The sequence below is a fragment of the Myotis lucifugus genome, unplaced genomic scaffold (genome assembly GCF_000147115.1).
Source record: "Myotis lucifugus unplaced genomic scaffold, Myoluc2.0 scaffold_10, whole genome shotgun sequence".
Lineage (NCBI taxonomy): Eukaryota > Metazoa > Chordata > Mammalia > Chiroptera > Vespertilionidae > Myotis > Myotis lucifugus.
This window is the reverse complement of record NW_005871058.1, coordinates 13,149,740-13,176,977: the sequence shown is the minus strand read 5'-3', so window position 1 is coordinate 13,176,977 and position 27,238 is coordinate 13,149,740. Positions and strand designations below refer to the sequence as shown.

At 36.5% G+C, this 27,238-nt stretch overlaps 1 protein-coding gene across 3 annotated transcripts in view; it reads right to left on the bottom strand.

Moving 5' to 3' along the window:
• The window catches only part of ATF7IP (activating transcription factor 7 interacting protein), a 116,343-nt gene extending 91,417 nt beyond the window's left edge, over nucleotides 1-24,926 (bottom strand). Inside the window, exon 1 of one of the 3 annotated variants that reach the window (XM_014451714.2) lies at nucleotides 24,773-24,926. Coding sequence is in view for 1 of the 3 variants with exons in the window: in XM_023750057.1 (XP_023605825.1) it covers nucleotides 8,321-8,337 (17 nt within the window). In the remaining 2 variants the exon portion in view is untranslated. Of the gene's footprint in view, nucleotides 1-165; nucleotides 353-8,320; nucleotides 8,346-24,772 lie in introns of those variants that run through there. The other 2 variants (XM_023750057.1, XM_023750056.1) reach the window with 2 other exon arrangements.
• Nucleotides 24,927-27,238: the final 2,312 nt, after the last annotated feature.

Sequence of the window (27,238 nt, the reverse complement as noted above, 5' to 3'; positions counted from 1 at the left end):
ATTCCTGAAAATTAATATTCAACAGTCTACCAATCCTATTATTACTAAAACTAAAACAAAAAACTTCCCAGTGGTGAGATAGAGATATAAGGCCTGAGGGAGTAGGAAGAAAGGTTGAGGTTGGGGGGAGGAGGAGATTACAGAAAAAGGACCTGAATCTCTTACCTGTGGGCAGCTTGATATTGTGAAAAGGATTTCCTCTTCTGTAAACCACTGCTACTTATTTCATTTATATAAATATTAAAAGCCAATGCAGACTTCTAGATCAGCCTTCTTGAACCTAAATTCCTTGTTTGGTTCATATTCGTAAGAAAAACAGGAATACAGTAGATTGGCTACATATTAAAATTCCTTTCAAACAGTGGTTCACATCTGTTGTGTAGTTTGTGCAGCAAACATCCCATTAACCACAAAAGCAAAAAAAAAACGTCAGACAGTATGTCAATGAAGCTCACAGAACACACAAAGTACATTTTTCCAAAGGACTGTTGTAAGTGAAGATGTCTAGAATCAGAATTCTTTTGTACTGCTTTCTATGCTGCCAACTATTAGGTTTGCAGCAACTGTGTGCAGTGAAGTACCTCCCACATATTACCCAATAGTATCAATAGGCATAAATCTATATAAAAGAAACATTCAATTTTAAAAGGCTTATTATACCTTTTCATTATTCCACATATTTATGTGTCAACTGTGGAGGTCTCAGTACTCCTATTCTAATGTATCAACTCTGTTCTTTCAGCCCAAAAGGCTGAATTTTTATACACTCCAAACTGAAAATCCACGCCACATATTATTTGCTGCCCTAGCACAGGCAGACTGCAGTTACAGCTAGCTGGCGCCAGTAAGACTGATTTACATAAAGCAGACCTCATTTCATGACCAAACTAAAGGAGAATACTGCTGAGTAAAACCTCCCCCATTCGTTACCCTCAGGCACTAACTGGCTCTAGAATGTATCTAGTTATCTATTTATTAATATGATTCAAACCCAGGTAATAGAAGAATATCAATTTATAGTTCTTATATAACATGAAATTCTACCCCCACTACACCAAAAATGTTTAACCCTCAGAAATATTCAAAATCTTAGTTTATTTGTGACATGGACCAATATTGATTACATAAATCCAATGATTCTTATTTTTAACAATCATTAAAAATATAAATAATTTACATTAGCTAAAAGCTGTCCTCATTTTATTCTACAACTGCCTTTCAAATTTTAACTAATCACTTAGTGATCATTAAATAGATTTGCTTTTAGAACCATAGTGCGTTATGTTTCACCAAATAATAAGACAATGCATCTTCAGGTATGACTACTACAATGGTTAAATAATTCATATTTACCACTCGTTAATATTACTAAAGCATGTGCTCAATATTAAACTTAAGCAATGTTAAATTTTGTGTATTGTCTTAATTGGCCTAATACGACTGAGCAAGAGTTGAATCATTATCTATAAAGTCCTTTTAAAATTTTTTATTACCTTATGGCCTACTAATAAATAATTCTATTAACTCCACTTCTATTTTTCCACTTATTTTATTGAGTATAAATATATTAAATTTCATTTCCAAATAATCCAGTCACTAATTTAGAGCCACATCTAAAATGATAATAAAATGAAAAGTACTTGGTATGCTAAAGGTTATCCAAATGTATTTCTTATTTTTAATCATATTTTCAGTCCTCTTAAAGCACCGGTTCTCAACCTGTGTGTCCCGACCTCTTTGGCGGTCGAACGACCCTTTCACAGGGATCGCCTAAGACCATCCTGCATATCAGATATTTACATTACGATTCATAACAGTGGCAACATTACTGTTATGAAGTTGCAACGAAAATAATTTTATGGTTGGGTCACAACATGAGGAACTGTATTTAAAGGGCCAGAAGGTTGAGAACCACTGTCTTAAAGCATAGTCTTTAAATTATCCTTATTACCCAATGAAGTAAATGAAACCAGTTCTAAGTAAAGGGAATGATAAAGTTACATATCAACAGGACCTGGTAGACGTCTAATAACTGGATAATCCTAAGTGTTACTTGGGGTTATCTTTGATAAGCAGTAATAGATTTCCTCAAATAACTATTTTGTCTTGTCAGGATCTGTGCTCCACAAACAGCACATGAAAGGACAAGGACAAAGATGACTAGTACTCATGTGACTATTGGCTCCCTGTTTCACTCAACCCTTAGCATTCTCAATCCTTCAGTATTTTAACCTTCACATGTCCCCTAACCCAATGTAAACTCATTGAGGGCAGGGATCTTGTACTCCAACCATGAAAATAGTGCCCAGCAAATAATAGGTTCATAATAAGTATTTGTTAAATTTGTTGAAACAATTGATTAATTCACAGTCCATTTTTGTTTTCACTCTATCATGTTACCTTAGCATAAATAAGAGTTCTTGTTTTGTCCCCTTTGGGCTCTTTAAAGTATTCACATTGACATATAAACACCTTGCTCTCTGGTATTTTTAATATAAATCAGCCAGGTCCCTAACAACCTCCTCTCCCTAAAGATCCTTTTCTAAGTATCCAGTAGTCCATATTTCTCCCAATTCCATAATGATTGGGGGGGAAGGGGAAATAAAACAGAAAAAATAAAATAAATTGTGCTGGAGAGAACCTTGTGAGGAAAAAGCAATCAATATTTACTCACAACTTAATTTGTGCTACACACTGCACTAGGTGCTTTATATTTGTTCTGTTCATTTAAATTCCAATAGCAGCTCTGTATGGTAGACTTCATCCCTATTTAAAGTTACGAAAACAGGTTCTGAAAATACTAGCCTCATTCCATAAAAAAATAATACATAAAACTTATTGAGCACTCACATAAATAGGCATTATACTTTCAGCACTATATATACACTTCTCATATAAACCTTTAACTAGTGAGTGGAAGAACATGAATTCACCTTGACTCTGTTTAACACCAAAATTTGTGTTCTTTCCTGACTCCTTATCTAGTCCAAACACCTCCCACATTTAATGGTCAAGGAATGGCATTAAGAGCATAAATAATTTATCCAAAACAGATTATGTAACAGTACCAGAACTAAAAATAACTGTTTCCTGACTTCTATACTAATACTTTCTTTTCACTTCACATGCCCCTTCTATGTCTACAAAGGAAAGCACCAGGTGAGATGGCTCTGCTGGGCAGTTGGGTCTGGTTTACTTCAGCAGGCAAGGTTAAAGCCCTTAGGCAAATGCTGAAGCAACTCCTCAGATTTCTCTCTTGGTGTTAATTCAACTCCCTCTTTCACTAAACTCAAAGATTCACTGAGTCAATAGCACTGTTTCATCATTTCCATATTCACACATTAATGACTAATAACAGACTGTTACAACAAATTATTAATAGAGAACATTGTGTGAAAGTTCTAACCTGAGCCATTTTTTAAAATTCTTATTTGAATAAACTTAAAGCTTTCTCCCAAATCACTTTCTCTTTTGGGAGTGTGAGGAGTAGGAAAACAGGGGAGTCAGTGTTTCCTGTGCAAGTTAACTGCTTTTTCAATTTTCACTAAAGTTTTCTCTCTAACTTGAAAAGCATTTTCCAAAAAATAACATTCTTTTAGCACTTTCCTAGAGTTACCACTGGCATGGCATTACATGAATGCTAAGAAGCTGGCTTTCACTCTGGAAAATGTAAAATTCAAATTCACATCAGATCATGATTATAAATTATCATTTTTCATAGGATCAAGGTAGTCTTCATTCACATAGTTGAGGCAGTGAATGGAATGCAAACAGATGCAAACTTTTAACATAAATAAGTTTATAATAGCCCCTGACAATACAGTGGGGCCTTGACTTACGAGTGTCCCAACTAACCTAACAGTTTTTTGAGATACCAGCTGTCTCTCCCCTGATTTTTTGCATTGAGTTGACAGAGTAATTTGAGTTAACGAGCTCCTTAACGAGCTCGGTCTCGGAATGAATTAAACTCATAAGTCAAGGCCCCACTGTATCTACTTTAATGCAGTTAAGAAAACTTCTATTAGGATCTTACTCATTTTAAGTGCTAAAATCTGATAGCTCAAGATTTTTGCCTGTATTTCATTTATCTATTCAGTAAACTGCATATCATGATTATTTTTTCTTTTTTACTCTCATCAGTAAGTTGATAAACAAGTGATGTCTTTAACACAGTGATATTTTTTAAAAAGATAAGTTATTATATTAAAAGCCTCTCAAAGTACTTATTTGTTTCTAATTAGTATTCCTTTAATCTCTTCTTGCTGATGTCACTGTATCTCTTCCAATCAGCCAACATAGTACTCCAATATAAAAATTAGGACAAGGCTAAAAGTTAGCAAATGTGCCGTATCTTCTAAAGAGTAAATTGACTTTACATATACTATCTCTCCTACCAAGTGAAGTCGACTAGATTTTACTTATGCTTACTGTCTTCTGGTCTAGAAACTGTATTTTAAATATTAAAGGCTGCCAACAATCTGTCAACTAAGTAAAAGGATCACTTACAGAGCCCAGCAGGTAATGTGAATTAATGAAGAGAAGAGGACCAGATGTGAAGACAAGGCCCCATTTGAAGGAGACAGTAGCTACTCAACTGTAAATTATTTTCTCAATCAGCAACACACTCCTAGCACTGCTTAATCTTCTATTTTTCAAGAGATGAGACAACCACATTTTTGTGTAAAATCTAACAGCTTTATTTGTTAACAACTAGAGAAATAGGGTAATGGCTAAGGGATAAAACAAGTCAGCTGGCTGCCAGTTTGTGGCCACTGAAAGAGAACTGCACTGTTACAATTCTCTTTTGTACACTCTAGGCTCTGAATTCAAGTCATCTCTTTTTTTTAACATATTTTTATTGATTTCAGAGAGGGAGAGGGAGATAGAAACATCAATGATGAGAGAGAATCACTGATCGGCTGCCTCCTGCACACCCCACACTAAGGATCGAGCCTGCAACCCTAGCATGTGCTCTTGACCGGAATTGAACGTAGGACCCTTCAGTCCGAAGGCTTATACAGTTTCTAGACCAGAAGAAAGGCCTACGCCCCATCCACTGAGCCAAACCAGCTAGGGCTCAAGTCATCTCTTTACAGAAATATTTTTGTCACTATATATTTGGAGCACTCAGCCAGACCAGAAGTGAAACATTTCTTCTCCTCCTCTGTGTAATGCATTCTATTCTCGCTAAGTTATTTACAAGAGTAAAGCCCAGTGGTGAATATATCATACTACTAAGTCAATATACTTATGTTAGTTAGCACTTCCTGCTTCTGAGCATATTATAAGAAATTTCCCACATTCCCTGATCCAATCACATTTGATAAAGCATATGACATCTGAGAAACAAATAAACTGAAAAGTTTTCATGACTGGAAAATTAGCATGCCAGATATTTGTGGTGCATTTCATGGTACTATTTAGAGACTTTATATAAATTGATCTTCAGCATATCCTTGCCAAATGAATAGGAATTTCCCCCCATTTCATAGGTGAGGAAACAAAAGTCAAAAAATGGAACATGTTGGCCAATATGAGAAAAAGGTAGCAAAAACAGAATTTACAGTTAGGTTTGAACTCTTGGTCAATGTTCTTTCCACTATTTCAACATTCCTTGTAAAGGCCTATGTTAATGAAATGGCTTATGAAAAAGGGTAGACAAATGGGAAGGAAAATAAGTGATAACAATAACATAAACCTCAATTATCCAGCTCCCATATTTATTATGCCCTCAGTTATCCTATAGAATAAAAGGCTAATATGCAAATCGACCAAAGGGGGGAATGACCAGTCACTATGACACACACTGTCCACCGGGGGGCAGACGCTCAATGCAGAAGCTGCCCCCTGGTGGCAGTGCGCTCCCACAGGGGGAGTGCCACTCAGCCAGAAGCCAGGCTCACTGCTGGCGAGTGCAGCAGTGGTGGCGGGAGCCTCTCTGGCCTCCACAGCAGTGCTAAGGACCCCTCGGGAGATGTCTGCCTGCCAGCTTAGGGGAGCAGGCCTAAACGGAGAAGCAGACATCCCCCAAGGGGTCCCAGATGTGAGAGGGCACAGGCCGGGCTGAGGAACCTCCTCCACCCAGTGCACGAATGTCGTGCACTGGGCCTCTAGTTCAACATAATAAATAACTTGGAATTCAGCACAGAAAATTTGAAACTTTCACCAATCCCAAAGTAATAATCCCAGTGGGGTCTAGTTTATGCTCACAGTTGCAAAAACACAACATGACACTGAAAGAATTAACATTAATATCCTGAGTAACCACAGAGTGTTGGTGTTTTCCCATGTACACGTAACAATCAGTGGAGTCACCTTGTGGAGGGTGGAGGTAAATTTTACAGTCCACAATAGAAGGCAAAAAGAGTGGATCATTAAAATTTCCCTGAGGTCCTACTCTAAAGAGCAACATAAATTGATCAGTAATTTCAACCTAGCCAGTTTTTCTCCAGCAGAAAGAATATCACACCAACTACATGACTTGTATTTTTGAAATTTCTGAAATACAGTGAGTTATTCATACTATGAGAGGCATGACAATAAAGATTAAGATCACAGCACATTCGCTTTCTTATATCATACTCAAGGGCACAACCTTACTGAGAGGCATGATGGCTAGAATCTCTCACACCTATTGAATTTCTTCTTGTTCTCTTTCAGGAGACTTACGTAAAGTAATGTTCAGATTATGAGAATCTACCATATTACATAAGAATTCCCAAAACTTCATAAAGTAATTACTGAATGTGAAAAAACATGCTAAAATGTTGATGAAACTGAGCGAGTGATCCCAAACATATTAGGTCACTGAACATTAAGTTAGAAAAAAAAATGTATTAAAAAGAAAAACTAATAGATATAAACACAGTTTTATGGTAAGGCAGCAATTTTAAACTGTTAAATACCTCCATGAAAATCACAAAAGAACAAATAATATATGTTCTAGAATACTCTCAAAACTGAATTCCGGTTCCTTAGCACCTGGAGCTTTACAAATAACAACCTAGATCCTAACACTAATATAAGACCATAATTGTCATGTATGATCCAGTTTCAAACTTTTATTTTCATCATAACAGCCTACTGTTCTCATTTTATTAATAGGCTTATAAGAACTGTTATAAATATACATTATAAAATAAGTACACCAAAATAAAATAATATGTATCCCTTTTATATAATGGGAGCCTTCATAAGAATTTAATGTGCAAAAGTTGCTGTTTTTTAAAAGCTGCTGTATTTAGAAAGTTTAAAACTAACTGTTCTATGTCATATTAGTCAGGGATATATTCATTCTGTATTGAGAAACCTAGAGAAATGTACTACACCACTTAGGAAAAAAATTTTAAGTACTGCAGTTTAAACATTAGTGCTAATATAACTGTTCTGCTATCTGAAATATTACGTGAATAAGAATTTCATTCTACATTTCTAGATCACTGCGGATATACAATATCTCAATAAATGTTTCTACTTCAGAACAATACTAAGAAAGCTTTTTGAAAATTTTAAAACCTTACAAAACTATTGAGTTATATTAATTAAATATACCACAACTTTAAGACTAAAGTAAACATCAACAATTAATCAGTTAATTAAAACAATTGAGTATTTACTTCAGCTTTGTTGCATTAGAACACATTAGCTATAAAGAAAAGGGATAACCAGACCTAGAAGATGTGAACTTAATTTCTAAGTTCAAAATCTACATTTGAATGCCAATTTAAGCAAAAATTAATTAGGATACAAAGTTAGCACCATTAAAAATGTGAAAGAATTGGATGGCTGCGAGGAAACAGCATAATGAGAAAGATTGGGATCCATAGTACAAACAGGCTAACAGTGCTAAAAAAAAAAAAAAGTTCTGCCTGTAACTATGATTTATATCCAAGAATTAACATTCTTCCCAGAAATCTACCAAACAATACCTCCAAAACGCACACACACCAAGAAAAATTGCAAAACAAGGTTTAATTATGGCTTTTCAAAAATCTATTCAGATTAATATTTTTAATTTCTACAAATAAATATCAAAAAAACTAAAATATTCAACACAAAAAGAATATTAAGTTAATTAGAGCCAGAAACACACTACTGAGTGATCAAATGACAGAACATAAAATGGTGAGAAATTACATGAATTTAACCTTTGACCTCACCATCCTATGCACTGTTTCTTTAATAGAGGCTTAAAGGTTCTATCAGCAAACACTTCAATTTCCTAGCAAGCAAGCTCTAAGTTCACCTTCCTGTATAAACTCAGTAAAATTCAAATGTTTTTAATTAAAATCTTCAAAAATAAAGAGTAATTGGTTCTTACCTCTGGTTCTGATGCATGTGACAGTCCTCACACTTGCATAGTTGCTGCCTAAGCAGCTACAAAGACCAGGCTAGCAGCCATTTTGAGGAGCTGTACTGTGTCAGTTGCTCTGAGTGGAATTAAGATGGCTGCAGTGTGCACTCCAGAACTCAGAGTGACAGCTCAGTTATGTATCAAACAAAGCCCCTCCCACTTTGTCAGCCTGCAGGAAACTGAACACAGATCACAGCTAATGCATATACTGCAACAAACAATGCAGCTACTGAGGACACAGAAAACAGAAAAGGCAGCAAGCCAGTTTTGTAACATAATGCCTGTGAATCCGGACTTGCAATACAGACTCTGGGCACATCCAGATCCCCGACAGCTGGAAGTCCATGCCACATATTAGCAGCTACAGAGATGGAGCCAAATCACCCACAGCAAACATCAGGGAATTCGCTTGAAAGAAAGCCTCCATTTCAGTCCAGAAAAAAAAAAAAAGTCAAACTCTGCTCAAGGCCCTTTTAAAAAAATCTTTTATAGTACTTTTATTACAAAAAGAATGCCAATTTTTATAATTTCTGGAAAATTACATTATTTAAATCCTGATAGTCAATTTCCATTTTTAGAAGACTAATTAAAGATTTTTTCCCCAGAATCTAAGCCCCAATGTGCTCAAATCTAGCATAATGGTTAGAGGCTGCAATCAAGTATTTGAATCTTGACAATAATTTTAAATAACTGCTGGGAGGACTAGAGTCATTAAAGATATAATGGCAACAAAGCTTATTTTGATTAATCTGCCATAAAGATAAAAACCTCTTCTGTAATCCAGGTGGTCAAAAACACATCTCCAGGTAAGTGTTTGGTCCCAGAGCAAATTAAATTTCATGCCCTGCCACATACCCAACATTTTAATATAAGTGAAAAGCAAATAAAAATATAGTAGATACCTTTGGGGAAAAAACAAATACGGAGAACAAAAGGGTAAAATTCAGTCTGAAAGTAGGTAGGTATATTAATGAGACAGATTTGAGAGTGATCCCAACAAATGTGTCTTAGCAGTAACCTACCCATCAAGAAAAGTGAAGGGCAAAAAGAGAGAAAGAACCTGTGTTCTTGATAGCTCACATCAGGTAGGAAATGCACCTTTTCCTTCTCTCTTCCTTTGTTTACATTCCTAAAATGTAGCTGACCAATGCTATCTTGTCTCTAATCACCACTTGATGTAGGTATTCATTAAAACTTGTTTAAAAGGGGGCAGAAGTGTTAGGGGTATAGCTAACGGGAGACTGGCCCTATACATTGATGATTGTTCAAGCTGAGTGATGGGCACATGAAGTTCATTATTTCTCATTCTATTTCTTTATACATTCAACATTTTCCAAAAATAAAAGTTAAAAAAGAACAAAACACTCAGCTTTTAAAAGGTCCTTATTTATTCTCCAGGAGGCAAACTGGACAATGTATGTAAAAACTGCTTTAAGTACGTTATCAGAAAAAAAAATTTGATCCAAGCCATATTAATCCTTCAAAAATTATAACCAATTCTCTGAGGTGGCTCAATCTATTCATTAAAAGCAAGAGTTGGTAAACTGGAAAAGATTTGAACAGAATAGACATTATTATAGTACTGGAATGTGACTAGAGTTAACGGGGAGACAAATAGCCAAAACATTTAAAGGTCCCTGATGAACAGCTTCTGATATTCAGGAAGCAGATTCTTTTGGACGTCTGTTCCACAAATATTTAAATTATGTAACACACCCTCAACTATTCTAGTCATGATCCAACCTAAATTATCTTATTGTTACCGTTATAATTAACCTAGTTATTAGTAACAGGAAAGGAGTAAAGGGGAGGCCAGACATTATAGGCATATCATCTGGGCAGCTTCGCCAGGAAGCTACTTTACACTCCTCAGGGGTCCAACAAAGGGGAATCAGACACATGCCAGTAAAGTTGGGGTGACAGGGAAGGTGCTTACTGTTAGTCACACATGAGAACAAAGGTCATTGGCCAGAATGGGCATGGCCACTGCAAGGGCACAAAATTTGAAATATTTAATCCCCTGAACAAAGGAATTCACTCTCTTGTTGTTCTTGGTTCCTCTCATGTCCTTGCTACTCTAGGGACTCTTGGGACTTGTGTGACTCTGGGCTTGTGGGCTCTTCTGCATTTGCTCACATGGTCCACAGCCATGCAGACCTCACACACAATTGACTAAATGGACTACAACTAGCCTGATACTAAACTGGACTCAGCTCCAGCATGGAAAGAAAACTCTGGACACTAGCTCTGACTTTAGCTTTACTAAAGAAATATAATTCCATGAAAAAAAGGCTTTCTACCATATCTCATCCTCCCGTGGGGATCTCTAATTCCAGCGATACCCCAAGGACCCCACTTTCACCAATAACATTATCACTGACAATCCTTTCCTTACTCATTATGCCTATCCCCCAAAGTGTAAATTACTCTTTTAAGATCTTTTATACATACCATAATTACTTATTATATTGCATTACCTATATCTTTACATATGAGTTTCTAAAGGACAGAAATCACATCTTAATTTGTTTCCAATTCACTTCATTAGTATCATTTTGCTTAATAGATGGTGAGTTGAAACATTCCCAGTGTTTCATTTCAACCACAAAAATCTCAGAAAATTCTACATCTTTAAGAACCTTCATTTTTTTAAATATATATTTTATTGATTTTTTACAGAGAGGAAGGGAGAGGCATAGAGAGTCAGAAACATCGATGTGAGAGAAACATCAATCAGCTGCCTCCTGCACACTCCCCACTGGGTATGTGCCTGTAACCAAGGTACATGCCCTTGACCGGAATCGAACCTGGGACCCTCAAGCCTGCAGGTCGACGCTCCATCCATTGAGCCAAACCAGTCAGGGCTAAACCAAAATTTTTATGACCAGAGAATGTAATCATTTGCCAGGGGTCACACAAATAGCAATGAAAGAAAACTGGAAGATTACTATACTTTTTTTTTCCTAGTCAATTACTATACTTTTTATATATCATACATTACACTATCAGAAAACTTTCTATATGTTAAAAATTCCATAGGCCCTAAGTTAAAGGTTTCACTGTGTTTGGTAGGAAGTTAACATACTTTTCACTTATTTAGTCAATGTATTTTAATTACACAAGTTATTATCAATATTATACTTATTAAAAGAAAAGAAACATCAAAAGGGTATTAAGATGGTAAACTGAAAAACACCTAATCTCACTCCCTCAGATCCCATTTAAACTATAGTAGAGGTATATATTTGAAGTAAAAACCTCAAGAATGGGTAGAAAAGTAAAAGAAACAATAACTAAACTTTGGGGAGATGGGAAATAAGCAGAAACACTGGTAACTTACCTAGCAATTCCTACAACACCATATTCCAAGCTGCACTGGAGACAAGTTAAAACGAACCAATTTGATTAACATGGCAGCAACTTCAAAAAACATAGGGACTAGATGAACTAGGTACCTTTGGAAATTAGAGTGAAGGGAGCAAATAGTAGGATGGTGTGACTAAAAAGAGAATGCTAGTGAAAGCAGTTTGTGCAGCAATAAAGCCCTCACCACATTCCACTGAATACCTGTTCTCCCCAATCCTAGCAATATCTAAAAACATCTAGAGCAGTGGTTCCCAACATGGGGCACACACCCCACCAGGGTCAATTTGATTTTTAAGCGGGGCAATTTGAGAATGAGTTATTAACAGTGAGTTTTTTACATTTCTTATGGTTCTAGGGGGTCCCATCGACAGTATATAAATATATATTGTGACATATTTTTGCGTTTCAGTCTCTATTATGTTTTGAAACTTTATTTGCTATTTTTTCATACCACTTCATATTATTATTATTTTAATATATTTTATTGATTTTTTACAGAGAAGAAGGGAGAGGGATAGAGAGTTAGAAACAGCGTTCAGCTGCCTCCTGCACATTCCCTACTGGGTATGTGCCCACAGGCCGACGCTCTATCCACTGAGCCTAACCAGTTAGGGCGTTTTTTTTTTTTTTAATTAAATCTTTATTGTTCAGATTATTACATTAGTTACTCTTTTTTCCCACCATAACTCCCCTCCACCCAGTTCCCACCCCCACCCACCGCCCTCACTCCCCACCCACTGTCCTAATCCATAGGTGCACGATTATTGTCCAATTTCTTCCCTCACCCCCTACATCCCTTCCCCCCCCCCCAAGAATAGTTAGTCCATTCCCATTCTATGTCCCTGATTCTATTACAATCACCAGTTCATACTGTTCATCAGATTATTTATTCACTTGATTTTTAGATTCACTTGTTGATAGATGTGTATTTGTTGTTCATAATTTGTATCTTTACCTTTTTCTTATTCTTCCTCTTCTTAAAGGATACCTTTCAGCATTTCATATAATACTGGTTTGGTGGTGATGAACTCCTTTAGCTTTTTCTTATCTGTGAAGCTCTTTATCTGGAAGGGCGTATTTTTTTAACAACTTCTTAGTGATTTCTTCCTCAGTACTTCAACTGTCCTTTCATTCTTTTATTTTTTCTTTCATGGATGCCATGTTCTTTGGAAGCTTCTTTAGACCAAGTTAATGGCCTTTTAGGCTTCCTCCACATGAATAGAAGTTCACTTTTTGAATAATAAGAATTATATGTCATGAGGGGACCGGGGAGGCATCAGGATTTTAGGGATGCTTAGGTGGAGCATAGCCAAAAAAAGGTTGGGAACCACTGATCTAGAATTAAAAATGAAAGCAACATAACAAGAAGAGTAGAGAGACACCTAGTTCTCTTGCTCCATTAATCTCCAACATTCTTGGGTTAATCTCCAAGAATGCTGGCAATCAGACTTTGAGTCTCTATGTACAAACATGGAAGACAATTCTCTGGTGGCATCTAACAAGCCCAAGATGCAAGACCTTAAGAGCTTGGGAGCTCTCCAAAAATAGCCCACCCTGAGCGGTCTATAGTGAAGTTCAACCTGACAAGTTTAAATATTCTAATCTATTTAAATATTCTAATTACTTTTAATCTTCCATAACATATTATGTAATAAGACAAAGAAGAGGAACAGAACTAAGAAAATTCTAACATGGAAGGCAAAGACTAAAGAAAAGAAAATAACACAAAGCAATCAACTGTGCAGGAAAACTTTTTAAAAATATAAGAAAAAATGTCACATTCATGTTTCAAAAGTAAAATACTATAGACAGGAATGAAAAACACAAATTAAGAACACGATAGCTCTGGCCGGTGTTGCTCAGTGGTCAGAGCTTTGGCCCTTGTACTGAGGCGTTTCGGGTTTGATTCTCAGTCAAGGGCACATACCTAGGTTCAATCCCCAGCCCAGGTTGGGGCACATGTGGTAGGCAACCAATCAGTGTGTCTCTCACATCAATGTTTCTCTCTCTCTCCCTCCTCCCCCATCCCCGTTCCTCTCTCTCTCCCACACTCTCTAAAAATCAATGAAAAAAATATCCTCAGGTGAGGATTAACAACACAAAACAAAAAAGAACGTGACAGAAGAAAAAATAAAAATCACAATAGAAAAACTGAATGATAAAGCTGAACAAATCTAACTGAGCAAAGATAAAGTTGTAAATAAGACAATTAGAGTACCCAACCAAAAATTCACACTGTAATGACAGAACAGCAGAAGAAAGATATCACCAATGAAATTATTTAAGAAAAATTTTCAGGTTAAGAGTTACCAAACTGAAAGGACCTGATGATAAATGCCAGCCAACAATAAACTTTCAGAATACTGGAGACTATTGAAGATTCTACAAGCTGTTATTAAGGGGCAAATCAAAAATAAGAATGGTTTCATATTTCTCAGTAGTAATAGAAGATAATAAAACAGTGCCCTTAAAATTCTGAAGAAACATTATTTCTAACCTAGATTTCTATACCTAGCCAAACTATCACGCATAAAAAATACAGGACAATTTTCAGACATACATAGTCTCAAAAAATATACCTCCCATATATTGTTTCTCAAAAAGTTACTAGCCAATATGGTCCCCTTCCCTCTAATGATAGAAGTCAATAAAAAGACAGCATAAAAAACAAGGGTTCTGCCCTAACCAGTTTGGCTCAGTGGACAGAGCATCCGCCCACAGGTTCGATTCCAATCAAGGGCACATACCTCAGTTACAGGTTCGATCCCTGGCCCTGGTCAGGGCTCTTGTGGGAGGCAACTAATTGACGTGTCTCTCTCACATCAATGTTTCTCTCTGTCTTCCCCCTTCCTTCCACTCTCTCTAAAAATCAATGGAAATATATCCTCAGGTAAGCATTAACAAAAAATAAAAATAAAAAACAAGGGTTCTGCACCGAAAGGAGTGAAGGAAATCCCCACAATGATGAATAAAATTCTAAGGATGACAGTGGTATGCCAAATGTAGAGAATTAGGCTAGACTGGAGCAATGCGACTCAAGAAACAAAAATACCATGGACACAGACAATAGTGTGGTAAAGGCCTGGGACGGATGGGTGTGGGGTGAAGGTAGTCAATGGGGAAAAAAACAAAGGGGGCATCTGTAATACTTTCAACAACAAAGATAAATTAAAAAAATAAAGAGAAACAAAAATAAACCAAGATCCTTGCTGCCACTATTCCTAAAAGGGAAAATGTGTCTTCTACGTAAACATCAAAAGATCCTTAATAAAGGACTTTACGAAATCATCTTAACTATTACTATATGCAAGAGACTCATAGATACAGACCTCCTGGTATAGAGATGACATTAACTCTATGAATCGACATATGTCAAAACTGTATCAAGAGAATGGGTCAAGATTCCCATGATTCTGTTAGTCTGGTGCAGGCAATTTTGTGTTAAGTAGATTAACTTTAGAGCAGTAAAACAAGAATTACCTAGGATTAAATGAACTGATTTAATTGTGGTTAATATTTTAATATTTATTGATTTTTTTAGAAAGGAATACCAATGAGAGCGTGGAACATCGACTGGCTTCCTCCTCCTGCATGCCCCCTACCAGAGATCCCACCCTCAAGCCAGGCATGTGCCCTGACCAAGAATGAAATTAGCAACATTTTGGTGCACGAGACGACATCCAACCAACTGAGCCACTCCACAGGGAAATATTTTATTTTTAATGGTCATATCAAACCTGCAACCTAGGTATGTACCCTGACCAAGAATCAAAACCACAGCCTTTTGGTTTATGAGATGATGCTCTAACCAACTAAGCCACCAGGCCAGAGCTAGAATCAACATTTCATATATAAGGAATACTGTTGGGAAACACTAATTGCCCATGTCCCACTACAAAATTACTGTTCTTTTCACTTTACTATATTATTAACTGGTTTTAGGGAAATACTTTGTCCTTTCCCTTGTTCTTTCTTTCCTCATTTATTCATTTATTTGTTTTTATTTTCCAACTTTTAAATCACTTAAAATAAGTTTGAGAGGCAAAGGAATTACACAAACTTAAAACACAAAATTATGTCATTTCATCTTTTTATTACACCCTTATTAATATGCATGCATATGTCCTTCAGAGTTATATTTTAGAAGCTTATTAATAGGTAAGCAATAGTGTTTCCTCATTTTCTTAACTTTCTTCTATTTCTTAATGAATAATTTTTTTCTAAAAGTTGTTTTACTACTTAGAATTTTTCATGTGCAAAGTGCATGTCTAATCTTTGAAAATTTATCCATTGGGTGCGTAAGTAAATTATATGTTCAATTTTTTTTTTAAGTTCTAACATCTATGGATAATGAGTTAAATGAAAGGAAAGAACTAGATTATCTGCCTCCCCTTTTTTTCACCTCCACCTAAAACAAATAGGTTCTATTCTTTTGATGAGTAAATATTTATTGAATATCAAGGTAGGAATTGTGGAAAGCAATCTCATAGTTATAACAGTGGTCTTACCATGGTTTAAGCATACCTAATTAGAAGAGATTTGTCTTTAAAGTGTGACATTTTCCAGATATATCAATAACGTATTACTAACTGCAGGAAGCTTATAAAGTACTACACAAATAACCCTAAGCATAAAAGTAGAAAGAAATACCTTTAAAGGATATACAAAGAAAAACAAAGTAAAAAGAGAAATAAAAGAACTTCCAGCTGAGAATAATTAACAGATCCTTTATTAGGTTTATTATATAGGCACCATGGCAGCAATGACTTATTAACAAAAATCAAGAATTTATATTAGGGAGCTATTTTGAGTTCTCCTAACATAACATTTCCTTGATTTCCCCACAACAGAGTCCCACATTCTGTGCCTTGCACAAGCATCTATTGTTTTATTTATCATCTACAGAAAGCTACTTTTAATTACTTAATTAATCATGTAAGTTTTCCCAATAAGCAAATAATTCACCACCACAACCTTTTTACTTAAGTATATTACAAGGCCTTCAAAAATCATTATTTTCCACGCTGGACGGTGTGGCTAATTGGTTGGAGTGTCATCCCGCACCAAAGGGTCAAGGGTTTGATTCCCAGTCAGGGCATACACCCAGTTTGTGGGTTCAGTCCATGGGGGACAATTTACCCACTGTTCTTCATCCTTTTAAAATAAGCAAATTAACTGGCAAGGTTAAAAAATATTACAGTTGTTTTAAAAATTAAATTAAAATGCCAATTCTTGCAAAACTAATCACAATTTAATGTTTTCAAAGGGAAGCAAAAAAGAAGAAGAATTCTACCAAATAAGATAAATATTTATAATGACCAGAACCTCAGCCAAAAATCATGAACACAAAGCTCTCAAAGTCCCATTTCAAAAGATACAGTTATAACTGGATCTAACTCTTAAAACAAAAGTTTTCAATATCAAATTATGAATTACTTAGAGAGACTATTTCTACAGCTTCCTTTTGTAGCAGAAAATGCTAGTTGTTCTCTAATATCCATTTCTCTCCTTCATTTATAAAGCTTTCTAATTTTAGCCAACCTCATGGTTGTCCGAATGTGTACTACATTTCCCAGCCTTCCTTTCCCAGCTAAGTATGTTCCAATGACTAAATTTTCACCCATAAAACATGAGTCAAAGTGATATGTGCCACTTCCAAATCATGTTTTCAAAAGAATGAATGAGCATTCCCACTCACTGTCTTTTCTCCCTTGCCCCTGGCTAGTGAAACTGTGAAGTAGTTCAACCTACAAACCATATTCAACATATGGAAACCATGTTAAACCAAAGCCAGCTGTAAATCCTAAACGGTCTTCTGCTGTATTGTTATATGAGAGAAATAAACAGTTTTCATGCTTAAACAATAGTAATAGAGTTTCTTAGAGAAGTTTAGTCTTTACTGTAATCCAATTAGCTCCTGATATTTACCACTTAAAAGAAAATAAAAGTTCAAAGATAGTCTTTTTTTTCTTCCATGCTTTCCCCTATTTCTTCCTTTTCTTAAGATATTTAATCTAATATTAGGTAGCAGGGCAGATACATCTTAAGCTCCAAAGCCTTAGTTGAAAATGAGCTGAAGCAGTCAAGTCATTATTGTCTCACCAAACACTTTTTATCCTGGTCCTCAAAACAGCAGATTCTCTTTCCACCTTCTAGGTTTACCTTTGTACAAAATGCAAGGTATTATCTTTGAAGATTACCAACTCCAAGAGAATTCTTTTTACATCATGTCAGTTCTGAGAATCACTATTCTAATGAACAATTCAAATTTCTCATTAGAATGTAAAAGTGCCATAAAGTGCTACACACATAATTCTTGGTTACCCACGAAGGCACTAATTCCCCAAAGTAGCACAGGGTCATATAAACAAAGAAAGGAAGACATTCTGACACTGCCACCTCACATCACCATCATACAAAGGGGCACTCTCTCACAAAGAAAAGGGTTCAAGCTAGTTATTCCTAGCTATTAGATACAAAATACACAACAATTTCATACTATTCTGAGCAATGAAAAATTGCAGACATGAATAAGTAAACATTTCTGATGGTAAAGTTAATAGGTCATCTTCATTTCCCCGACTTTCGTGTTTATGTAAGTCCAATTATAAAGATTGCCAGGGAGGCACTATCAACTATACCCATAGGCCTAGGTCTGGCACGCTTTTTGAAAGGTGGCCAAGGAGATGCTTCAGTCATTGCCTTAAAGACTCAAAAATCCAAATGATTAAAATTCAAAACTGAAAACATTCACATCGTATAAATAAGCATTACCCACCCCCCAACCCCCTCACCCCGCATCTTCTCTTTTTACAGGACTTAAAAAACTGAAAATGCTGCCCAGCACTCATACTCTATCCATTAGAGAATAATTTCCACCCTACAACCTGAAACATATATAAACAAAGTTTAATTTTGTGGAACTCATTGCTCCCTGTTGAACAAACTAGCATGACAGGAGAAACTACTGAATTTACGTTGTAGATTATAAGACAATCTGAAAAAGAACACTGTGAAATAATATTATTTAATTTGTTTAAGATTTTTTTATTGATTTTTAAAAAGAGAGGAAGGGAGAGGGAGAAAAACATGGATATGAAAGTGAAACCATCAGCTGCCTCCTGCACAACCCCAATGGGGGGATGGAGCTTGAAACCCAGGCATGTGCACTGACCCATAATCAAACTGGCAACCTTTAGGTTCCAGGGATGAAGCCCAACCAACTGAGCAACACCAGCCAGGGCTATAATGTAATTTTTGAAGTCTAGGGCTCTCTAGAACACATAGCAAAATCAAATAGGCAAGAGTTGTTTTTTGTAATTTACTCTAGGGAACTTACAAGAACAAAGAGCTACTTGATGATATACTTGTAACCTATTATGTAAATACTGTTAAAGCATCACATAATTTTATCTATAATATGCCCCACAAATATTAGAAACTCAAAGGTAAGAATTTTATCCTCAAAATTCTTTCAGCATGTGCCAATGTATGAATTTTCCATATACCTCAAAACTTAAAAATATAACAAATCTTTCTAAACTAAATCACATACTTTTTTGCCTTCCTGAACAAGTTAAACATATCTAAATATTCTGTATAATTCAGAATCATTAATGAGATTGTCAATTATCACAATGACTATAGATTATAAAATGATTACATAATTATTGCATAATAAATACTGATTCAGTTCTAGATATACAGATTCCCAAACTAAATAACCTCAAAACTAAAATTTTAAATTCTTTCTTCTAACACTTGAAATCTGACACCTCTACACTATCAAGATGCTAGCCATCATCTCTTGCTACTATCTATATCTATTTCTCTGGTAGCACTTTTCCTGTCCCAAATTTGCTAAAAACAAGTATCATTTGTCAGAACTAGGAAAAATTCTCAGGTAAGAGCAAAGGTCACACAAAAACAGTAAAATATAAAAACTTCTTGTTCCATCGGCATGGCTCAGTGGTTGAGCATCGACCTATGAACCAGGAGATCATGATTCGATTCCAGGTCAGGCACAAACCCCAGTAGGGGGTGTGCAGGAGGCAGCTGATCAATGATTCTCTCTCATCATTGATGTTTATACCTCTCTCTCCATCTCCCTTTCTCTCTGAAATCAATAAAAATATTTTTAATAAAAATAAAATAAAAAATTCTTAGCAGTTTTCCTTGAAAAAGACCTAAGATGGGAATTTTTCATTAAAAAGAAAAAGAAAATGCTTAAGAGAAACCAGTATCTTAACAATTCTATCTATTGCCTAGGTTTATTTTTATAAAACCAATAGTATTTTGAGTTCTATCTTTACTCCCTTGTTTTCTTCTTTTCACTAATTTCAAGTTTAAAGAGTTCAATAAAAATGTTTTGGAAATAAACTTACTTTCTTTCCTATACCCATTATTTAAGTGATAAAATAGAATTATAACTGAAAGAGATCACTAATAAGCAAAATTATACTTTTCAGTGCAATCAGTACAAACAGATTTAATGGAGATTTAACCAAAATTCCTCCATTGAAAAAAAAGTCTATGTTAACCAAAGAAGAAAATTTTAGTTTAAAAATTGTAGAACATTTTATCATATTTTTCCTACTTCTAACTTCATAATTTGCACTATTTTCATGTCATTATGTCCTAAAGCAGATTAAAAATAGAAATGTAGTCCTATTACACACACCTGAAAGGTCTCAGGTTCGATTTCTGTTCCCAGAACATACCCAGCTTGTGGGTTCCATCTCAGGTCAAGGGGAGGCAACAGATCAATGTTCATTACAGCATCATTTACAATAGCCAAAATTTGGAAGTAGCCCAAGTGCCCATCAGTAGATAAGTGGATTAAAAAGCTGTGGTACATTTACACAATGGAATACTACTCTGCCATTAAAAAGAAGAAATTTTTACCCTTTGCAACTGCATGAATGGACCTGGAGAATATTATGCTAAGTGAAATAAGCCAGTCAGAGAAAGACAAGTCCTCATTATGATTTCACTCATATGTGGAATTTAATGAAAAAACTGAACTACCAAGCAAAATAGAAACTGACTCACAGGTAGAGCACAGGCAAAAAAAAGTTCAAGTTCACTAATTATAGAAAAAAAGAAGTTAATAAGATACTATTTTCAACCACCAAACTGATAGTGCAGTGGTTGGCAAACTGTGGCTCACGAGCCACATTCGGCTCTTTGGCCCCTTGAGTGTGGCTCTTCCACAAAACACCGACTTCTGCGCATGGGCCACAAAGTTTCAATCGCACTTTAAGTGCGCGCCAGCATGTGGTATTTTGTGGAAGCGCCACACTCAAGCGGCCAAAGAGCCGCATGTGGCTCACGAGCCGCAGTTTGCCGACCGCTGTGATAGTGGTATGAGAAATGCTATTCAAATAATCTTTTTGTCAATTTTGTAAATTAATTTAAAAGCCTTTTGAAACAGTAATCTATAATAATAAAAGTGTAATATGCTAATTAGACCAGACATCCTTCCGGACATCCTTCTGGATGAAGCCGGGGCTGTGAGGGAAGCCCAGGTCCTGAGTGCTAGAGGGAAGCCGGTGCTGGCAGCACGGGAGAGAAGGCCTACTCTTGCACGAATTTCGTGCATTGGGCCTCTAGTTTCAAATAAATTATAAAAAGTAGATCATGACTCATGTTCAAGGATGTTCACTTCAATTATAATATCAGTTATAATAGAAAATGGGCAATAAGCAAAATGGTCAACAAGAAAAGAAGGTTTAGTATGCTCAGTGGTTAGAGCATCAGCCATCACACAGAAGGGTCAGGGCACATACTTGGGTTGCAGGTTTGATCCCATGTGTGGGAGGCAACCAATTAACATCTCTCACATCGATGTCTCTCTCTCTCTCTCTCTCTCTCTCTCTCCTCCTCCCCTCCCCTTCCCTTCCACTCTCTAAAAATCAATGGAAAAATATCCTAAGGTGAGGACTAACAACAACAAAACAGGTTTAGTAAGTCACAGCACATTCTAAATCTATATAATAAAAGCCTAAGCAACCTTTACGGCGGAACAACCAGAACAACCAGTCGCTGTGATGCACACTGACCACCAGGGGGCAGACACTCAACGCAGGAGATACCCCTGGTGGTCAGTGCACTCCCCAGTCAGAAGCCCGGCTCACAGCTGGCGAGCGCAGTGATGGTGGCAGGAGCCTCTACCACCTCCGCAGCAGCGCTAAGGAGCAGCGAGCAGGCAGGCAGTAAGGAGCAAGGGGTCCCGGACTGTGAGAGGGTGCAGGCTGGGCTGAGGGTTCCCCCCACCCCCAGTGCAAGAATTTCGTGCACTGGGCCTCTAGCAGTGATAATATTATGTGACTATTTAAAAACATTTGTTGAATATTTAATAATTTGGGATATTTTCACAATATATCATATAACCATTAAAAAACGCATTCTAAAAGAATAATAAGCCTGGCCAATGTGGCTAAGTGGTTGAGCGTCATGCTTCGACTCCTGGTCAGGGCACATGCCTGAGTGCAGGTTCAATTCCCAGTAGGGGGACAGGCAGGATGCAGCCAACTGATGTTTCCTCTCATCGATTTTTCTCTCTATCCCTCTCCCTTCCACTCAGTAAAAACCAATAATATGAACATTTTAATAGAATAAAATGGGAAAATATTCACAATATAATACTAAATTAAAAACAGGTCAATCAATTATCAAAAGGTCACAAAAATCACCAAAACATTTAGAGCATTTATTTCTAAATGTTAATTAGTTTCAATATGTTCCTAATGTGCTATAAGTAAAAAAAAATTTTTTTAATATTTTTATCATACATTTAAATTATTAAAAAGCCAATTTTATGGTTTATGGCTTCATCAAACCTTATCTGAACTAAATTCTACAATGCTTAAAATTCACAAAATAACCCCATTAACTTTTATGCATCCTGGGGTAACCTAGTTTTAATATTTATATATGCTGCATACGTGTCAAAATTTTGCGGCATCGTATCCAAGTAAAATTTCAAAACAAGCTTGTACTGACAGCACACGGATGAACAAAAAGTGGAGGTTCACACAATTCATTAATCTTAGTTTTAAGTTTATAGAACTGTATTTGCCTTTCTAACAAACATGACAGCAAAATTGTCCCACCAATAAATATTTACATTGTTCATTATGTTCTTCAGTGTTTTCAAGTACCTCTTATGATCTTTACCATTAACCTAAGAGGCAATCGTTTGTATATTCAAATTAAAACATCAGCTTAAATATATAAACCAAAATATTTCACTTTTCTGGAAATGCAAAGTGTACCATGCCCTAAGATCAAAGTTCTTTTCTTTACCTAAATATGTATGTCTCTACACATATCACACGTACAGACACACAAATACAGAAAGTACAACATATTTTTAACTCTAATAAAACATCAGAAACAATGTCAAAGGAGGTGGTAGAGGGGTCTGCTGGGTAAACCACTCCAGAAGCGTAAAAGGGAAAATTGCACAAGTGCCCTCTAAATATATTTCTGTAGAGGAGACTCCAGAAGGCCAGGAACTATAGAAAACATAATATTTCCTATCACTCCATTCTATCTCATACGTGATATCATTTTTTAAAAATCCACCAACCACAAGTATTCCTTTCAACTACATCTTGTTAGTACTACTAATGGTACTTATTTTAGGCAATAAAAACAATCCTAAAGCAACCAAGATTACAAAGCAATAGCCACTTCTTCATTTGACAGGGGACTTATTTAAACTTATCGAGAAAGGAATGATTTTGTATACAAACCATAGATGAAGCTTACGAAAACCATTTACAAGTTTTTAGCCCAGTAAGAAATAATTTGCACAATGGAAGAATTATATTAAATCGTATAAAACTTCTCCCAGGGGTGTTATGTAAGATTAAAATATAATGACACTACCATTTTAAACTAAAATAATCACTAGCATACGTATAACTACCTTCTTTAAGAAAGTAAAACCAGGAACAAACTTACAATTTTAAAAAAATCAAACACAATATTATCTTATACATATGTGGTCAGTGTATTTTGTAAATCAACTGATTTTATTTTTATTGATGGTTCACTTAATTTCCTCATAAAGGCCTCAGTGTGGTTAGAAGTTCTTTACAGAATTCTTTACCAGAAAAATTCATCAAGTTTTATATTTCACATATCATAAACAAAATGCTAAGAAAATGAATTAATTTTAAAACAGTAACATAAATGACCTAACCGAAGCAATAATGGATAAGTGATCAGAGACCGAAAAAAATGTATAACTCTAGTGCAAGTATGATCAGAAGCACACAAACTAATTAAAATTAAATCTTCACTGACTCAGGATGAAATATTTTCTAAAAATAAATACTCAAAGGAGATTGAGATTTCTTTTTAAACAACATCACACTGTCTTTCCAATGGGCCCCTCCCCCTCATGTTTCCCAAACTCAAATTGTTTCTATTTTGTAAACATTCACAACAGCACTGGTTAAAACAGGGTTAAAAATGTATTTGCAAATATGCAGTTCAAATAAATGCATTTCCTGTATGACCACCACTAGGTGCTGATCTTCACCTGCCTGAATATAAACTTGAATCCAGCAAAACTCTAAAAGTGAAATTATAATCCAGAACCATAGGTGACAATCACTTTCACAGAAAATTAAGTCCACAGCCTCTCAGAGAATCAGAGAAACAGAAGAAAACAGTTTAAGGTCAGTTTAACGCTTCAACATCTGTGAAGCGTTTTTCTTGAAAAATGTGGGAATTTGAGGGTAACAAAATGTAACCCTCTCAAGAATGAGTAAAATTAAATCTAGAACCCAAATGGCGACCAACAAGAACATTAGATCCTGAAAATGCATATTGCGCTTGCGCAGCCACCGCCCCGCCAGCTGCACAACTGCAGCTAGAGGCCGACCCCGCAAGATCACGTGCTCCCATGCAGCGCGCGCCCGCAACCGCGCACGCGCAAACGCAACTCCCGCGGCCGCCATAATGCGGTCTTGACTCTTCAGAAATACAATAGTAATTCAAGAAAACATGGTTATAACAGCCCCTAGGATGCACATATACCTTTCCGGGCGGAAGATGAGGGAAGGGAAACTAAGTTCCTTCCCACAGCGCCGTTCCGCGCTGCCGTCCCCAACGCTGCCGCCTCCGGCTCGCGCGCGTCAGTCGCCACCACCGAAGCTGCCGCCGCCGCCGCCGCTGCCGCAGATTCAAAAACAAACCCGCTTCTCCCTTGCACGCGAGGCCGTTATGCAAATTAATGTAGGCGGGGCTCGGTGGACGTCGTCTTGGCCACGCCTTCTGTGCTATCAGCCAATAGGCTCACAGATTGGCTGATCTCCATGCAAATTGCCTGGTTTTTTATTTGAATGAGGAAAATTGGCCCCGCCTCCTGCTGTAGAAAACGGAAGGTTTGAGGTGGTGGCGCTGTGTCTTTCGGTTGCAGTGTGAGGTGTCTTTCTCAGAACTTCCCTCACGCAGTGAGGAGCACTTTGTGAGCGCCCTCTATGAGGCTTAGAAAGAAGGAAGCAAGGAAATAGGTAGGTGGAAGTTAAAGAGCTGAGGGAAAGGTTTTCAAAAAAGGCTGGAGTGTGTTGATTTGTTCATTGTTTATATTAAAAATTCACAAAGTGTGCTTTAAATTGTGTAAGTAATGAGGCGATGAGGAAAACACATCTTTTCTTTCAGTTGTCCTGCGCCAGAGCAAGCACTTCTAATCATACCTTTCCACCAGAAGGATCCCTCTTACCCAGTCTTACGTTGGGAGCCGACCCTTAATGAAAACCAGTGGGATGTAGTGGAGAAGGTGCTACTCAGTTAGGACTTCTGGATTCAAATCCAAGGACTTGGAGGGACTTGCCTGTTACGCGGAATAAGTGTGTCACTCAGTTTTCTCATCTCTAAAATGGTGATAATGCCTACAGTTAAAATCCGCTGGGAGGACTAAATGACGGTAAAAGTAAATGTGTTTTGTAAAGCAAAAAGAGCCTGACAAATAATAGATCATAGAGTTTGGTTGTTGATTTTTAATGTAATTTCTCCCTTAAATTAATCTATTCCTTTAATATTTAGTTAATAATCACTGTGTTCCAGACCTATATTAGGCGCCTGTCCTCAAGAAATCTGTACTACAGTGGAGGAGACGGAACAGTAAATGGGAAATGTTTGTGAGTAATAAGAAATTAGTGCAAAGTAGTACTTATTTTTATAATTTGGGCCTCTCAATTTAGTTGATATAGGTAGGAGAATCACCTAATTCAGACTTGGAGAATCAGTAATGCCTTCCTAGAAGAGGTCATCTCTAATGTGAGAACTGATTTAATAGATTTCTTACCTAAAAGCTGAACTTTATTGTGAGAGCAATGAGAAATCACTTAAAAGATTTAAGTCAGGAAAATACAATAAGATTTTTTAATTGAATTTATTGGGGTGATATTGTTTAATAAAATTATATAGACTTCAGGAATACAATTCTACAATACATACTCTGTATATTGTATTGTGTATTTACCACCCCAAGTCTCCTTCCATCACCATTTATCCCCTTTTTACCCTCTTCTACCTCCCCTAACCCCCTTTCCTCTGGCAATCACCATACTGTTATCTGTGTCCATGAGTCTTTCTTTTTTTGTTTAATCCCTTCACCCATCTCACCTAGCCCCCACCTCTGCCCCCCCCTGACAGCTGTCAGTCTGTTCTCTGTATCCATGAGTCTGTCTTCACTTTGTTAGTTTATTATGTTCATTAATAATATGCACTCCTGTGTTCATTGCAGTGTTATTTATAATAACCATGATTTGGAAGCAGTCCAAGTGCATAAGAGTAGATAACTGGATTAAAAGTTCCATATGATTTCACTTTGCCGGCAAACTGCAGCTCGGCAAACCGAGGCTCGTGAGCCACATGCGGCTCTTTGGCCCCTTCAGTGTGGCTCTTCCACAAAATACCGGCTCTTCCACAAAATACCGACTTGTGTACATGGGCCACAAAGTTTTAATCGCACTGTACGTGCATGCCCGCACATGGCATTTTGTGGAAGAGCCACATTGAAGGGGCCAAAGAGCCACATGTGACTCGTGAGCCGCAGTTTGACGACCACGGGTCTAGGCTAATGGCAAAAAGAAAAATAATTCAGCATTAACTCAACAATTCATTAATTTTCTTAGGTATGCTCATATTCTAGACTTGTCTCCCTCAGACTCCAACTAGGATATTTTATTATATTCAAATATCCTTAAATATCCTCAACCATTTATAGTCTCTTCAGCCAGTCTACCTAATAGTTGATCTAACTAATGAATTTATTGTTTCATTCAGCAAATATATGTATGTACTCACACTATTCTAAGCACTGGAGATGCCCAGGGGAAATGAACATTGCCCCTATGGGGAGCATATATACAGATAAACCATATGAAATCATTACTATCATGGAGATATACACTAAGTATAAAAGAAATATAAAACAGGAGAACCTAAATCATCCTCATAGTATATAGGAAAACTTCACAGAAGAGGTAATATTTGACC